At 36.1% G+C, this 18,929-nt stretch overlaps 1 protein-coding gene across 1 annotated transcript in view; it reads right to left on the reverse strand.

Moving 5' to 3' along the window:
• Positions 1–7,815: 7,815 nt before the first annotated feature.
• ccser1 (coiled-coil serine-rich protein 1) overlaps positions 7,816–18,929 on the reverse strand; it is a 1,005,229-nt gene continuing 994,115 nt past the window's right edge. Inside the window, exon 8 of the mRNA XM_039752885.1 lies at positions 7,816–7,947. Within this exon, the coding sequence (XP_039608819.1) occupies positions 7,816–7,947 (132 nt within the window). The remainder of the gene's footprint in view (positions 7,948–18,929) is intronic.

The following is an 18,929-nucleotide window of genomic DNA, read 5'->3' on the forward strand; positions in this document are numbered from 1 at the left end:
ACAGAATTAACAGAACCAACATGAAAAATAGCTCAAAATTAATTAAATCAACAACATAAATTGACATAGATACAAAATGCACAGCTGAAAGTTTTAACTAAACTGGAAAAACATTCTTGATGCTTGACTGTTTTCCTCTTTTATGAAAAGCAAATCATTTTGAGATAACTTGAACAAGATAATAAACATTTAATACAGACGAAAAGTTAAAAAAGTCTTTTGTATAATAGCCTTTTCCCCTCTTACTTCCTAGAAAACATTACAAGACCATTAGCACTTACACCACTAGATATAGAGTCGGCTCCAAAATTTGTATAATTGCCTTTTTTGTCATTTTTTCCTTCTGTACTACAGTTATTAGTATGTGAGAGACATGCATGTAAGAATTTCATTGTACTATGTATGCATTACAGTAAACTTGAACTTAAAGAACTATAACATTTGAGCAAGAAAAGAAAGAGAAATACTATCTAATATTCCAGGAAAGCAAAACAGGCAGTTTATCTACTATACCACATCTGCAACAATATAGACAGAACATTCTGCAGTATTGTAGGAATGAGAAACGAACATAAGAAATGTTCAGGAAACAACACAAATTTCTATTTACTTTTCTTGCATATTCAAGTTATAAACCTATGTCCCCTTCAGCAGGCTTTTGCATGAGGGTAGGGGAGCAAAAGACATCCATTATTGCTGAAGTCTTGATCAAAACACACAAGGCACTATATTAGTGAGGATAACAGCTGGACAACGAAGACATACAGTGAAATGGAAGAAAGAAAAAAAACAATATGTTTTTATACTGTGTCTTGAACTTTCCAATTACAGCTGAAAACACAGTGTATACTCATAAATATAAATCAGTTAAAACATAAAATAATACAAGCAATAAAGCATGAAAACAACTGGAAATGTGTGCATGAAAATGTATAAAATAAAACACTAATCACTATATCTGAAGAGTTCCTCAACTAGTGTTGTATTATAAAACAACACAACAAGAACAGGAGCAGAGAACCAACTAGGATCTCTCAGAAACCATCAAACAGAACTGTCTTATAATTGTAAGCGAGCTAACAGATTTAAAAGATGGAGGAAATCTCAGTAAAATGTTTTAACTTTCTAGTTGTAAAGAAGAGGAGTTAGCAGGATCTTCTGTTATCTTTTGCAAACTTGCTAAAAGTTCTTCTTTACTGGCAGACAAATTACAGGAAGTGTATGGTGAAAGTGATACTTAATTCTACTGACTGCTGCTTTAGGCTACAGTTAGTGTGAAGTAACGGTTGATCTTGACTCTTGTTCTGCATAGATAAAGAAGCATGTAGCAAAAATGTAGAACCCGAGTTTGTATTAATAGTGTACATGCACAGGCATGCTGTCAGCAAGGCTAGCTTACACCAAACAACATTTTCAAACAAAAATCCTGTGGTGAGATAGGTCCAGGGAATGTTTTAATGGTTTAATTTATTATTGCATTTAGCAAGTTTTACAACAAACTGTCAGTTTAACTTGCACTGTGTCATGAATTGGAATTAGAACCACAAAGAGTGTGGTTTGAGGACCCCAAAAGGCTTCACTGACCGGGCCTGTCCTTCTTTGTCTGCCTGGAAAAGTCCTCACCCCAATGAAGTTAATCCCAACTCCACTGGCCTGCCTCAGGCCTTGTAGGCCCATAAGGGATTTAAGCCTCAAAAATATACTTAACTGTCCAAAATAAAAAAAAAAAAGTGCTTGTTAAAAAAGAAGAGTCCACCTACACAAGTAATACACCACTAAAAGAGCAATAAATAATCAAAAACCCAGAAAATCCAAGAAGAAACAAAGTACTCACAATAATTCCAATAGGCTCTAATGCACTATTTCTGAACTCTTTCTTCTTCTTCCTATTTTTATTGGCAGTTTTCACACTCTGTGGAACATTATTGCAATCTTCTGTACAGAAGAAGTTAGTACTCATTACATCTAATTATATAATCTTGATCATTTAAAAAATTTGAATACTTTATCATACACCTCTTCTCTTTTATTCAACCTTTCTAACATATTTTGAAAATTTAGGTCTTCGATACTTCAAACCCTTAACTGCTTTTCAGTTAGGTTGTCTCTGTTTCATATTTGTATACACTGCACTGAAACATGTGCGACCAAATCTGTTGTTAAACATTCCTTACAGTTCATGTCTGAGATCTCCTTTGGCTTTGACCTAAATAGCCTGAAGTAGGACTCTGAGATGATGATGTCTATGCAGTCCCACCTCTTTGGGCTCCACCCACAAAAAAAAAACATGAAACATATGTAAACTTAAAGTGACAGGCATAATTACTATATAAACAACATAAAATATATACAAATTAAACACATAACTCATAACCTACAAAAACATCGATAAAATACATAAATACATAACAAAATTTGCAGAATCAAGATGTATATGTGAGTGCATGTGCTCACTTAAACTGAAAATTACTGTTTAATCAGTGGCAATGTGTTAATGGGCACCAGCTGGGAGTAAGGACAGAAAAATTGGGTGGGTTAGTGAAAAAAAAAGAGTTTTGTCAGGAGATTTTTTTTAGTTATAAAGAAACAAAAGGATAGGAAGTGACTGCATGCAAGAGGGGTATCAGAGAGAGTAAGAAAGAGAAAGGCATGAACAGCATCAGCTATGCTGACTATTTACTGACTAATTACTGAGAGCTGTTTGGAGTTTCATGTTGTGGCTATGATCGAGTCTGCTGAGAAGCAGAACAGACATGATAGAGAGAGGCCAGAGGAGCTTGCAGAAGGTGGGAGAATCAAAATGTGGCAGCATCCTATCGAAGGGCAAGGTGCCCTGCAGAGCTGTGGAGAATGGCAGAGGTAGCAGCTCTGGGAACTGTGGGTCTTTGTGGTTGATCAGGATGTAACATGCGGTGTTGGAGAAAGAGACTGAAAAGGTTTTACCTTTTACTCTTGGTGATTTTAAATATTTTTATGAGATGAATAAAAATTGAATTGGAAAAAAACAACTATGGTTGCCTATGCATGAATAACCATGTAGTAAAATCTGGAAAGCAAAATAGGGTATTAATCTTGCCCTTTGCCCCTATATACAGCACATGTTTGTCATCAATCAAAAGTAGTGACAATGCAAAAAAAAGAATCAAAAGAGCATTTTACTAGCTTTGAAAAAGTATGCAACAGTGATCTAACAAGAGTCAAGCAGCAGAAGTCACTTATAAATTTATAAGTCCTCTATTCTACAAATCAATTAAGAGAGAGGCTTCTCATCTGATCCTAATATACTGAATTTGGTGCATTTTCCTCATTACAGACTTTCAAAGTACCCAAATTCTCACAAATGTTATTTTTTAGCTAGCTTTATTAAAAAATAACCATCATATCTGCAAATCATATGTGGTCATTTCAAATTATGGTACTTTTAGTATTATTCTTTTTTTCATGCTGATCCACTCATTATTTTTCTGAAATTGCTTAATTCAGTTCAGGATCACAGCAAGCAGTTATGAATGGGATATAACTCCATCATGAAGCATTCACTAGCATTCATTCAATTTCTAGGCAGCGATTAACTTAACAAACACATTATTAGGGTGTAGAAGGAAACATTCAACATACACCATGAAATGGAATAAACTCCCCAGAGAATATTATAAGCTGCCAATTGAATCTGATGCTAAGGAATATTGAACTACTGAGCTATTTATTTAAAGTTGATATAATTAATAAATAAATAGAAATAAAATTTAACTAATTTCAATATAATTTCATATTTAAGGGATTTGTATTACTGTGTTGTATGATTTAATGATGTTGTACCGTTCATTGAAACATAAAGAGCAACATATTTATACAATACTGTACATGGTGACCAGATTCAAAAAGGAACTATAAATGGGAGCTTTAAATGCTTCAAATTACAGAAATAAAATTAGCAGTAACCATGCGGAAAAAAGCAAACAGTGACATTTATCATTTGAGAACCAAGTGAATGAAAAAAATGAATGGTTGAGAAAATGACTTGATTAATATAAAATACATAAATTTTATTTAAAAATAAAGAAAAATAAGGACTAGCCCATAAACAACAAAAAAAGTAAAAAAAAAAAAAACTTTAATGAATATATTAAAAAAAATCACAATGCAAACACTGACACGACTGTTTACAAACTATTCCAGGTTGAACATATGTATCCTAGGTAGCGTTTTGAGATCTTATTCCAAGCAATTTTTAATGTAAGGCTAAAAGTCTGCCAAAGATTAGAATCCACCCATGTAATGGAATTTAATTGTTGAAATTAGCATAGCTATTCTGGCAGCACTGGGAAGAAGGCAAGATCCCACCTCACTCTGTATGCCACTTCTAAAAAAAATCTAAAGGGTAAAATATACAAATTGTGCATCAACACTGGCTAGGCAGATATTTAAATTCAAGGTGGTGTGAAACACAAGTTCTAAGCATTGCATCACCATAACTGGTCCAGGCCTGTACTGCTCATTTCACAAATAGGTAAATGGTTGTGTTTATTTATAGTGGCAAATACCTGATAGTATCCTCCTTTGGAACTAAAACTGTGTTAGAAATTTATCTTTGAGGTGAGAAGTGATCTGAAGCACAAAATCAGACATAGGTTGGCTTAAAGTCACATACTAGAGAGTGGGCCACTCAAATGCATGACTTGAATCCAATTATGAATCTGTGGCCAACTATCATCACATGACGTAAGAGAGCTTAAAAAATTTTGGTCAAAAAGCTCTCAGCAGTAACTATTATAAAACCTTGTTAGAGAAGCATTAATTCATTAAGGTGAACAATTTTTTATTCTACGCGTTTGTCTTTCATTTTCTGTGTTGTACCAATATGCGAACATGTCCCTTAGCATGAATATTTTCTGTAAAAGCTCAAAATAAAAAATGCATCTGTTAGCAATTTGTGGATTCTTAGGTTCACTTTGGTGTAAATTAAGAAATGGATTTCAAAAGCTTTTACAGGAAGCAAAGCATCCCTCTCCTGAGGGGCTGGTTAATAAAAGTATGAATTACGATTCAGTGTTGTTCTTTTCATGTTATATAATACTTAGCACGAACCTCCTCCCTTAGGGAACCCAGTTGTATGTTTTTTGTTCACAATGATTTCTCAGTTCTTAGACTGTTATAAGACAAATTGGGCAAGTTGTTTCCCTGTTTCTAATTTAGTAAAGATGTACATTACATGCACAACACATTCATTAAGTCTTACTGAATTTACTATTTAAGTTGTACAAAGAAATTACAAAGAAAAAGAAGTTAGTATTCAGAATGTTTTTGTTTTCTTGTCTCATGTTTAATCAGTAGACACATCATAAGATTAAGAAAGAAAAAAAAACAACTTTTAAAATTGTGAAAAAAGGAAGCTTGACAGATTCTACCAGGACACTAAGCATATGGCCCTGGATTTTAAACCTGGCACTACAGTATTATAAGAAGCAGTAAGGATATACAAGCTTTATACGATGTTACTGAAAACTTTATTGTACAGTGGTGAGAGACAACAATGATACCAACCAGACAGGCAGTGACTGTGTCAACCTGGAAAATTAACTGGCTGCCTAAAAGCTAATTTGGAGGATTAGATCTTTAATGGGATTTGTGTGAATTGGCCGTAAAGTACTTCAGTTTACATTTTTTACAATTGTGACAAACCTTAACTACCCCATTTTAAAACAGTAAACTAAAATTACATGTATCCATGCTTCCTGTGATCTAAAGAAAGTGAATACTTCTGAGAGTCATGAGGTGATCAGCCATATCAATATAAATCTCAGAATATGAGGTTCCATCTGCTCATAGAAGGAGCATCAGAAATGAAGACCCTACACTTTGTGCAGTCATTTCTATGGTACATTTTTAAATAACCTGTGAGGTGTAAGTGTGACTAAAGTTTTCAGAGTTCCTGGCAACCACTGGAAAATAAAATGAGATTTGGGTAGAATATAACACTGTTAGCTTAGCTTATTTTTTTTATTATTATTATAAATCAGGTATACAGTATATTTTTTAATAATAAAATTAAAAAACAATTCTAATAAATGTTGCCACTAAACTTACATGTGTTAATGTTTTTTTTTTTAATTTGCTGGTAAGTTTTCATATATGTTGCTCTACTATACTTTTATTTGCTTTGTAAAGAGACATTGTCATGTCACTAGTTATGGAAGATTATCTGATTGATAACAAAACAATTAAAATGTAAGATTCATAGTGGTGTATATTTATTTAATTTAAAAAATACACTACAAGCAAAATCTTATTTATTGTAGAAGACCACTTAAATATGCTTCTGCTTCTTTGTTTTATTTCATTAACTGAAGGGTTTTCTATATTACAGCAGTATAGATGTTCTTGCTGATAAAAAGAATGTTCATGTTGGAGACTGTTTGGCAATTTTAATCATTTTAAAATCTCGTAAACGAATGTCTGCATTTACAGTAAACATTGCAAGTTCTGGTGAACAATGATCTTTTACCATAGCAGCATGATATTTAATTATCCAATTTATCCAACAGAAACGTCCTACAAGAAAAAAAAATCTTATATACAGTATGCTGTAAGAATGCATGCCATAATCTGAAGTAAACATATATTTTATCAACATTTTCTGCCAAATTATGTGTTTTGTTGCAACACTGAATTAAGCAGAGATTTCATATATAATTTTCCTTTCCCCCTGATTTTGAAGTGTGGGACACCATTGTCCAACAGTTTATTACTGAATAATCAGGGAGAGACAGAGAGAAATAGAGTATTGCGAAGCACTGAAGGTCAAATCTTCAGCAAACGATACTGGACCAAATCTAAAATTTTACATATCTATTAAATAACAACAATAAAACATGAATTCGTTGAGCATGTTAGACTTCTGTTAGTCATGTGTTATATTACAAACAAGAAGTTGAGAGGTACATAGTTCTGCTGACTACAGCATTTCAGAGTTATTTCAAAACCACTTTCATTGTAATACATGCAAATCAAATTTAAGGATCAAATCATGTACAACCTGTTTTATTAATTCTTAATGGCTTATATGTCATAATGTCTCTATGCAGACAGATACTGTCATACACGTGCGACTAGAAGGAAGCTGAGTAGACCAAAAGAAGGTAATTCCATGACAGGCCAGGGGGTGGCGGGGCCCACTAAACCTTTCTCTGTTTTCTCTATTTTCTCTGCAGACCAAACACAGGAAAACCTGCCTGATTCCTTATACAAGACATCAATTCCAGTTCTGGCACCAAGAGTGATGTCACTTCCCGGTTCTGACCCACAATAAGATATCACTTCCGGTTTCAGGCCCAAGAGTGGCGTCACTTCTGGTTCTGACATAGATGACATCACTTCCTTTGATGGCCTTTAAAGCTGCCATCTATACCACTACTCATACGTTCATGTTGAGAGCTCGTCCTGAGCACATCTGTGTAATTTCAATTAACCATTGCAGCTAGGTACAATATATGGGTGGCTGCCCCAAATTTTTTTGTGTGTCTGAGGGTGACTTCTTTCAAAATACAAACATACAGTAACCATTAAGATTAAATAATCTCCCCAAAAGACTACAGAGAACACTTGTTTACTACAATTTAAAAAATTCTTCTATAGTACATTAACTCAATGCACTTATGTGTATCTACTCATATGTACAGTACAAGCATGATAATTTGTGTTTACTTTTAATACATTCTTTTGTTTCTAAAAGAATCAACAAAAGCTGTCAGTGAAATTGAGCTTTTCATTAGTTTACGAAAAGGTGAACACACAGTCATTTACAATTTGAGTGCTTTATTTTGAATTTCTAATTGGATAATAATTGTGCCATTTTTTTCTTACCAGTTCATCTTGTAGTTTCAAAATTATATCGTCCTTTTCCTTGAGCTGCAGCATCAATGGGGTACCTTCCTCCTTTGTTAAATCCTGGGGGGAAGAAACAATATGATAAAATAGCAACACAAACACTTTGTGAGAGGGCCAAATAAACTATAACAAAAACAAAAAAAAAATTTTATACTGTATTTGTACCACATGATCCCCTTCTCTTCTGTGAACTCTTTACAAGTTTGCAAGTATTGCACTTAACTTGCATCCCCACTGGGTTTGAATATGCCACATGTTTTAATCAGTGAGCTGTTAGTGCATACAGCTAGCAAAAAGATGCAATATTGTAGTTTCTACACAATGGAACTCCTGTGTTGAAAAAAATGAGTAGACAAAAAAATAACCTTCAAGAATATCATTTACATTTATAATCTCAAAACTTCCAAAATTATAATAGCTCAGTGGTTTAAAGACAGACAATATTGAGTAAAGATACATGTTCTTGTCATGGATTATTTTATTATGATCTGCATGGTGATGCAGTGGGTAGCACTGTAATCTCATCCATCCAGTCCCCTTGGTTTAATTCCTGCACCTAGACATTCTTAGCATGTAGTCTGCACTTTTTCCCTAAACAAATATGACATATAAAACCTGGCATATGCACAATTGTATGCAACTTACCCGTAAAAGATTCCAATTGTCTTGAAAATGTGCAAATGTGAATACACCTCGAATCCTGCCCAGTTGCCACTCTGAAACAACCACATAGGGACTATGCTAACCAACATTGCACATTTGCAATCACAAAGCTGCACATCATCATTCACTGTTAGAGCTCTCATCACATCCAGACACTGCCACCTGAATCTGACAAACCTTATGATGCTTTCCTCCATGCTAAGAGCATGCAAGGCAATGTATCACCTCTCCTCTGTGCTCTAAGGGTCGGGGAGTGCAAAGCCACTATCACTTGACACATGTAATGACATGATTGCTGTTACAATGAATAGTACAGGACATATGAAACAGTGAGGTTTCAGCCAGTTACCTTAACAGCAAGCCAGCCACCATGTACAGCACCTTAAGCAAGTCATCTACCAACACTACTTTGCTTCAAAATAAAGGTATTATAGGTTGACCCAGGCTCCCGAGGCACAACATTTGTTAGTGTCATGATTGCACCACATATGACTTTTATGTTAATGGAATGAAACTGTTTATGGTTAACAAAAGCAATAGTCTCACTAAGTGCCCTTATTGTAATATGAGTGCACTCAATTGTTCAAATTAATGTTAAGAAAACTGGATACTGCTGTAAATTGACCTTTTATTTTGTCCTGTACACCCATGCCATAAGGAAACTGAAAAATGTGCTTTGTCATTATTTATGGGTTCCAGAACAGTAGGAATGATAGAGCTGAAGCTTGACTTGGGCTTGCCTGAGATATTCCTGACTTCTTAGCCAGTTCCTTCTGGAAGGTGCTTGTTGCCAGAAAATGAAACATTGTTAAAACCTGCAAATGAACAGGAAGCACCCGATTTTGGGCAGTCTGTCTTTGTAATGCCAAGCCTAATTCAGTAATCTTAAATCAGATCACATGCCAATCATCATCACAGACAAAAAAATATCGTGTCTGTTTCTAAAAGCTCACAACTCTTCAAATAGCATCAAATTAGCCATGTTGTGTAACTCCATCAGGCTATGAATAGGATATAGAGCATCTAAGGTTTCTAATCCTGAGAAGTGACAATAGGTAGCCTAATATAAACTGAGGAAAACCCAAGTACTGTAAGGTTTTAAGCTCTCAAGTGCAAATACACAACACTGGCACTCTTAAAAGGCAAGTACAGTAGAGTCCATGCATCATTTTAATAATTTTTGAGCTTTAATAGGTTTGTTTCAAACACTGGACCAACGGGAGATTAATAGTTGGAGTCATTCAAGTGAGAACATGATGTATTTGAACCTGCACATTTGTGCAGTATAATTCCTCTTTCGGTCAACTACTGTATGTCAAACTACCGACTATCTTGAATTTCTCAGTCAAAAAAATCATATCAAACTGCATGAGACTGCTAATTTTCTTTTCAACTATTTATTCAGTTCCAGGCTGATAAGAGCTGCATATTAATCTATCAGGACTGAGCGCAAGATTTACATTGTATGCCAGTTTACTGCCAGACTCACATAAATAACAAAACAATGTATAGTTGCCAATGAGCTTGACAGAATATCTTTGTACTATGAGAATTAGTTTGACTTTCCAGAAATAAAACATTTGACTATGAGAAGCACTCAACCCCTTGGAATAACTGTGCACAGTTATTCTACCCTGAAGGGCAAAATCCACTTCATATTTTTTAAATCCACAGACTACAAAAATAATTAAACAAGCAGCTCTAATTATGCAAGGACTTGCAAAGAATTTTCTTCTAATTGACAGCTTGGATGTAGTTATGATTAACAAGTACTGATATCCTTGAAGAACTGCATGAACAAATTACTGTCAACTCCAGAAGAGCCAATGCACTGCCCTATTGGAAAAACATAAAAGATTGACAGCTGGTATGAATCATAACAGGAATTTCAATCAGAAAATGCTTTGACAGGCAATACTGTCTGTACCTCATTTTCTGTTTAAGTACAGGGCATGACTAAGCTATGGTGTGTGAGAATAGGCAACGTTACAGCACATCCATGTTAAATGAGTATATTTCAAATTAAACCCAACTCTTAGTGAATTCTGTGACATTTTATTGCAATATAACAGTATATTATTGATGGATTTTACTTCATTTAACAAAAGTATATCAGACTGGTAGTACAGAGAGGTCGCAATTTTTAAGCCAAATGTCTCCCATTTGACTACAAATTTTAATTCATATTCTTAAAGAAGCTTCTACTTGTATTTAATCTGAAAAACAGTATAAGACTTGTGTATGCTTTTTTTATTGCCAGAAAAATCAGTTTACATCATGTATTGCTTCATGTGTAGACATAACCAATATGGAGCACTGTTTATGTTGACTACTCTTCCTATTTTGTCTCTGTGAGTGGCTTCTTGTTGATATGAGTAGAGATGTTCAATATACAATATATTATCTTGCAACTCATTGAAAGTTAATATTTACAGTTAATTACTTTTAACAGAAAGTCTTGAGGCAGATGAGGTAAACGGCATAGTACAAAAGGCCTGGGACTACAACCCTGAATGCTAAAACAGTGAGTAGCTAAGTGGATTTTAGCGGAGTAAGGTCATCTACCCCAATAATGTTCAATTGAAATAACTAAACGTTATCATATTCTTGGGTCCTTTTATGATAAAGTGGACTCCAATTAGTACAAGATGAAGGTAATGAAAAATAATCTAGAACGCATGTAACGGAAATAAAAGAATATCAAGAAAGTATAGGATGCATTGTTCTCAACATTACTCTTTTGCTTTTGAGCACACTTGGTCAAGTTTACTTAAACAAATATTTTCTGCTGGCCTGCAGTTTTTTTCTGTGTTTAAAACAACTGAAGGCTGTGGTTTTAACTACCACAGAAAGGACCTGGATTAACTGATAAGAACATGACCTGCTACACTTCCATTAACAACAGAGACAAGAATAAGGCTGAAAGAACAGGATCTGTTTCTTTATTCTTTTTTTCTATTATAATCAAGACTGCTAAAAGAGATATTCTATGCATATCAATAACAACAAATGTAAACAACATGAACTTACACAAGTAATGATATAAAAGGTACTAAGGGAATTTTTATTGTGCCAATTGTTCTTTTTCTCAACATACTGTACTGCACTTTTTGCTTCCAATAAATGTGATATTACAGAGTTTCCTTTTACTGATGAAGTCTGCATGTTGGTGTGAAATTTTAATTAGTCCAAAATTAAACCGTATTTAATTATAGCACATTTTCATACAAACAACGTAGCTGAAATTGCTTCAATCCTTTACACGTTTGTCTCCATTTGTCAAAAAAGGAAGTATCACACTATATTAAACTAATTTTAAAAAACATAAATGAGTGTTTAGAAGTTGCAGAATTTTTCAGTGATGTACACCTTATTAGCGATCTGCAGGCACAGGTTAAAACCAGTCAGTGATCTTGATGTTAATGTGGCATTGTCAGGTTAGTACAGGTTCCACTAACAGGCAGACATTTCCAGAAACAAAAAGAAAAAGTACAATAGAAATTAGAACACATTAAAATACACATATATTTTTCTTGGCAACTTTTCCACAGTTATGAGTTCTCTGCCTGACAAGAGCAGTAGATGAAGAATAAAGGTTTACTGAGAAGGCAAGACTGGCTAGTCCTTTTGTTGGAAAATACTGGAATTGCCTCACCTCACAAAATAACAAACAATATTGTTTTACAATTATTTTGTACTTTGCACCCACTTGTATATTGCTCATTTTATACAGGATATGAAGACAACAGTGCTTACACAATATCATTATGCCTAAACTAATATCATGCATTAAGTTTCAACATAAGGACTTTAATATATGAAACTGCAATTCATATTTACTGAGAGTCATTGACAAGCCTGGCTCATTTTTTACTTTATTAATCCTTATAGTTCTTTGGAGCTTTTGACTAAAAAGCAGCATGTCTGCCAGTGATTTCTACTACCCACCCTCAAATGTGCAATGGCACATGGAAATTTTTTATGTCACTAGTTAAAGAGTGCCAGTAACAATACACTGCTAAAATTGCTTTTTTAATCATATTTTAGTATGAAACTGTTATATCTGTTTTAAGTAGTACAATGTCTCACAAAGTACAAAATTCCTTTGTTTAATGGTATTCAGAATAGCAGCTGCATTTTCCTAAGCTTATGCATTAAAATAATAATTTACATTCTACATATGTGTATTACGGTCACGTTTTCTTTCAAATATAGGTAACAGAAGGGGTCTTTCTTTCATCTATTATTATCTTTTTCATATTTGCCGTAAAAAACAGAGAATTAAGCTCCATTTTGTTGCACTGACATCCAACGAAAACTATAACACATAGCTAGTATATATACTGGTATGCTTGAAAAATTTTCTTTTCTCATCTGTCAAGAGATGTTTTTCCTATTGTCTTTTCTATCTTCCTGAGAATATTGTGTTCCTTCACTTTTGTAGACAGCTTTCTGATCACTTTGCCCAGTGTCAAAAGCGATTGTGCTTTTTGTGCTTCTGTAGGTAATTTCTTTTGCTATAAACTTGAGAGTCAAACATGAAATCTCACACTTTTACAGAAGAAAGATCCTCCAGATTCTTTACTTTCAAATCTAATAAAATAAACAGTCATCATATGACACATACTTTTTTTTATAAGTCAGTAACTTTGTTAACCCTAAAAAACTGAGCTTCAATGACAAAACGCAACACCCAAAAAGAACAGTTTTTTTTATTTATACTTTATACATATTAAACTATAACAATTTTGTTTAATATTTCTTAAGAAATCATTTAACATGACTGAAAATTGCAATTAAAGTCCTCTCTCACTTGAACGAGCCTCATGAATTTTTGTCTATCAATACCATTGTCATCCTTCCTATTCCAATATTTAAATCATGAGCACCAAAAATAAAAAGCTATGCCAACTTCTCATTTCTGGTGTGTCTATACAGGCACAGTTGGAGTCATAAGAGGCAGGCTATATGTTTACTGTGTAACAAAGGCACTATATAGGCACCTGACCTGACACAGATGGACATGGAGGCACGTATAAAAACAAAAAAACTTTATTTTTCTTCACCCATGGGCGTACGTCTTCCCCGTGACCCACAGGCAATACAAAGTCCTACAAAACACCAGCCCAACACACAGCAACACCACCTTTCTTCTTTTACCACCACTCCTTCCCAAGCTTCGTCTCCTTCCTCCAAACTCTGTCTCTTCAAGTGGTGGTGGCTGGCCCTTTTATAACCCACCCGGAAGTGTTCCAGGTGCTTGACCACCTGGTCCTAATTGCACCTCCGGGTGGGGCTGAAGATTCATCCAGCCAGGCTGCTGTCCATGCAGCTCCCCCTAGCAGCCATCTGAGCCCCCAACCAGGCTGTGGAGGATCCCATCTACCATGGAGCCCTGCGGGTGGTTGAGGAATCACCGTCAGCCATGGAGGCTGCCATCAAGCGTCCCGGGGGAGGTACTGGACTGCCCATGTAGGCTCCCCCGGAACATAAGCAGCAGGGGCGTCCCTGCCGGGCATGGGACCTGGCTGTCCTTCACAACTGTTAAATTTTAATTCTGTCCTCTCACATCAGACTTATATTGAGAATTTCTATGCCAGATTTAAAAAAATTAGATCTTTTGCAACTGTCACATAGTGGACATAGTAGTTTTCCGATTAACGAACCATACACAAGAGGCCAATCCTTGAATTTAGCAAGCTAATATAACATTCCAACAATCTATCCTTTACTGAACCTGCTTAATACAGTTCAGGGTAGCATATCTATTATTCATTTGCAAATAACTAAAGATTATTGAATGGAAATCTAGGAACGAATGTGCAGTCTTGAAGCAATAGCAATGAATATTTCAATCCCATATCTTTCTCATTTGGAAATGACAAATAACTGTATATGAAAATACATCACATTTTAAATATTTCATACTGTTATTTAGAACTGAATTTGAGACGGTATTGAGGCATTGCTCATTGAAAATGTTTCGAGACAAAAATACCAAAATTTAAATAACTGCAAAGAAAAATGGGTCCACGGTTCTTGAGGCTGATCCTCCAATTAGCTGTGAACCACCCAATCTCACTGAGATTGCACAGGTGGTGAACCAGCTGAGGGGGGAAGGCTGCAGGGATCTGTGGTATCTGGGGTGAAGTTCTCCAGGCTGGTGGTAAGGCTGTCTTTGCTTCCATCTGGGAGGCTGGCATCATTCCAGCTGACTGGAAAATGGGACTTGTCGTCCCAATCTGGAAAGGGAAGGGTGATCACCTGGATTTCAGCAACTACAGGGGGATAACACTGCTCTCGGTGCCGGGTAAAGTCCTTGCTAGGGTCGTCCTCAATAGGATCAGGGATCACTTGCTAACCTACCAGTGACTGGAACAGTCTGGTTTTATGCCTTAGAAGCCTACCATCGACCGCCTCCTGGCACTGAGGGTTCTCATGGAGCGCAAACGCGAATATCGGCAGAGTTTCTTTGCAACCTTTGTCAATTTTCGCAAAGTGTTCGACACAGTTGATCAAGCTACCCTGTGCGACATCCTGACAGTTCGCGGGATCCCCTCGAGGTTGCTGGATATCATGGCTGGCCTGTACACTGGTATTGTGAGTGCTGCGCAGAGTGGAGGCAGGACCTCTGCATTTTCCCCAGCTGATTCTGGGATTCGTCAGGGGTGTTGCTCCTACTCTGTTCAATGCTTGTATGGACGGAGTGTTGGGCATTGTCATGGGGTCCAGCAGCTGTGGGGCATCTATTGGTGAAGAAAGATTCACGGATCTTGACTTTGTTGATGATGCTGTGATCTTTGTGGAGCGAGGAGTCTGAGTGTCAAGACAGTGTCCTGGATAAAAACCAAGATCCAGGCCTTTAATGACCTCGTGAGCACAGCCATCAGCAGTGTGTCTGTTTGCGGAGAGAGTGTTGACCTTGCTTAAGGGTTAACTTACCTTGGCAGTGACATTCATTCTGGTGACTCTTCCTATAAAGTCAGTAGATGGATTGGGACAGCATGGGTGATCATGAGGTCGCTGGAAAGGGGTGTGTGGTGCTCCTGATATCTATGCAAAAGGACGAAGGTCCAAGTCTTTAGAGTCCTGGTGCTTCCTGTCTTGCCATATGATTGCGAGACATGGACCCTATCCAGTGACCTGAGATGAAGACTGGACTCCTTTGGTACTGTGTCTCTCCGGAAAATCCTTGGGTACCGTTGGTTTAACTTTGTGTCGAATGAGCGGTTGCTCATGGAGTCCCAAATGAGGCACATTATCTGCATTGTGAGGGTGCATCAGTTACGGCACTACAGCCATGTGGTGTGTTTCCTCGAGGGTGATCCGGCTCGTAAGATCTCATCATTTGGGACCCAAGTGGCTGGACCAGGCCAAGGGGTCGCCCACGTAACACCTGGCTGCAGCAGATAGAGGGTCATTTCTGGAGGGTGGGACTGGACCGTGTGTCTGCCTGGGGAGTTACAAACCAGGATCCCGAGTTTTTTCGTCGTGTAGTGGGTGCGGCAACGCACTGTACCAGTGCATGCTCCCCAACTTGACTTGACTTGATTGAAAAATGTTCATCTCATGTTGTGTCACCTGTTCCAGTTAATCAACACTTTGGCACACTGCTCTATCACAGATACTTAGAACATTTCTTGTTTTGTTTCCAAATGATCATCCAAAATTATTACTAGGATCAACAGTAAAATAATTTCCTTTTAAAATGGTTTGAAACCAATAATTTAACAAATATTATCTATTTTAAACTGTGTACACAAGACATTTGTCATGCTGAAATTAAAACACATACACTCATTTACTGTTGTACTGCCAAGGGCACAAGGATGTGAATTCCCAAAATGCACTTTGCAAACATAAATGGTTGTCTCTGAAACTTTATGAAGTGACATATTTTCAACTATGCTATACCATCATGCTGCACTCATTTTCCTCTCCCTCTTAGTCTGCTTTGTTTTCTAGCTGTAAACATATACACATATACATAGCCACAGCCATTCACAGTGACAGCTCTGTGAATTAAACTAATACGTGGATGTGAGAGAAAACTACAATAACCAAGGAAATTCCGATGAGGGTATGACTGGGTCAGGAATCAAGCCCAGGTTCTATGAGGCAGACATATTATGCCACTAAACTAAATACAGCTCATTCTAACTATTGTTATCTGGGATGTTTAACTTGCTTATGTTTTAAAGCACAAGGCTGCACAATCTGGCTAATCTCCACAGTCAACTGAGAGTATTTATTGGTACAGTTACTGTAATCAGATGTTTAATCCAAGACTACTTTTTGCACTTCATTGAACTCTTAAACAACAATTCAGAATGATCCTAATATTACCACTGTGCATCCCACATCAAACCTCAAGTGGTCCACAAGTTATATGTTTACTTTGCTATCTACATCCATGTTTGCCAATTACAATCTCAATTACTTTGCTTTGAGTTTGAAAAACAGCTGTAATAAATGTGTTTTCTGACTATAAGGTTTTGTCTTATTTTGGCCAAACTGAAATATTTCTTAAAACTAACAGTAATGTATTTGTAATGCAATAGGGAGCTAAAGCATCACATAGTAAAAAGTTAATGTTTTCTTTATTTACAATCTGTTTTCTATGGTTTGCATTGATGCCTTACAGCTCAATGGTGTCTAGATCTAGACCTGGAGAATACCCAGGTTATCTTCTCTCTTTCTCAGATTAAAGGGTCAGATACTGTATATGGACGCAACGGTAACGTGAGGGCCCTTATGATTCATCCTACAATTTTAAATATATGGTCCTAGTACCTGGTGTTAAAGCTTTAATAGGTCTGATTATGTATTGCAGGTAATTGTCTCCCACTTGTATTTAACATCCCTAACCTTGCTTACTCCTTCCATGAATCTCTGCCTTGACACCCTACCAAACCCAGCACCCTACCCCCCAAGCCCCCAAAAACCTGAACCTGAAAAGACCAGAAAAATGTAAGAATTTATATCTATTTAAAATTAAAAGAGTTATCTATTAAAGCAAAAAAATAAACGACAAAGATAACAGATGAAATGCAAAATTTACACAGATTCAGATCTTCCTCTCTATGTTCAGGATGATCTGTTTCTTCTTTTAAATCTCATTCTGATTATATCAGAAATTCCTGCTCCAAATTATTCAGAACTTTTGTCCTACTCTAAACCTTCCATTATGAGATGGTGTAATAGTTTTTTTGAGATAAACAATATCTTGTCATGTCTAACAACCCATAACACATAATTAAAATATACATTCCTTTATATAAATAATATTTCCTTATATCTAATTCTATTTGTACCTTGATTTTTCCTAACCTTCAAACTTAATATTATTTAAACATATTGCTCTGAGTCTGTTAATTATTTCTAAGCATCACAGGTCAAAGTTTAGCTGCCTCTGCTGCATATGACAAATGCTTTGAGAATCACCTTGGAGCAGGATTTGTTTTTTGTGGTCTTAAATGATTCCTTTATCCTCCTGTTCTGCTCACTACTAAATTCCAATCTTTCAACTAAACTCCAATTTTTCAACATGATCTGTCAATTTCAGTCTTTTATTATCTGAGTCTGTGGGTTTTTGTTTGTCCACCTGCCTCTTGACATTGACCACAAGTTCTCAGTGGGATTAAGGTCTGGGGAGTTTCCTGGCCATGGACTCAAAATTTCGATGTGTTGTTCCCTGAGCCACTAAGTTATCACTTTTGCCTTATGGCACGGTGCTCCTTCATGCTGTAAAAAGGCATTGTTCGTCACCAAAACTATTCTTGAATAGTTGGGAAAGGTTGCTCTTGGAGGAAGTTTAAGTGGCTCAGGGAACAAAATATTGAAATTTTGGGTCCATGGCCAGGAAACTCCCCAGACCTTAATCCCATTGAGAATTTGTGGTCAATCTTAAAACACGGGAGGAAAACAAAAACTCATAAATTCTGACAAACTCCAAGCATTGATTATGCAGGAATGGACTGCCATTAGTCAGGATTTGGCCCCAGAATTTGATTGACAACATGCCAGTGTAAATTGCAGACGTCTTGAAAAAGAAGTGTCAACACTGGATGCATTGACTCTTTGCATAAACTTAATGTAACTGTCAATAGAAGCCTTTGAAACTTATGAAATGCTTGTAATGATACTTCAGTATACCATAGAAACATCTGACAAAAAGATCTAAAAACACTGAAGCAGCAGACTTTTTGAAAACCAATACTTGTATCATTCTCAAAACATTTGCCCAGGACTATACTTTGGTTCCCTCACAAACCCCCCAAATCAGCTAATTAGGTTGACTTGCAACTCTGTATTTTCTTAATATAATGGAGAGTAAATGTGCATAAATGTGTTCTGTGAGAGACTAACATTTTATCCTG

The sequence above is a fragment of the Polypterus senegalus genome, chromosome 4, assembly GCF_016835505.1.
Source record: "Polypterus senegalus isolate Bchr_013 chromosome 4, ASM1683550v1, whole genome shotgun sequence".
NCBI lineage: Eukaryota > Metazoa > Chordata > Cladistia > Polypteriformes > Polypteridae > Polypterus > Polypterus senegalus.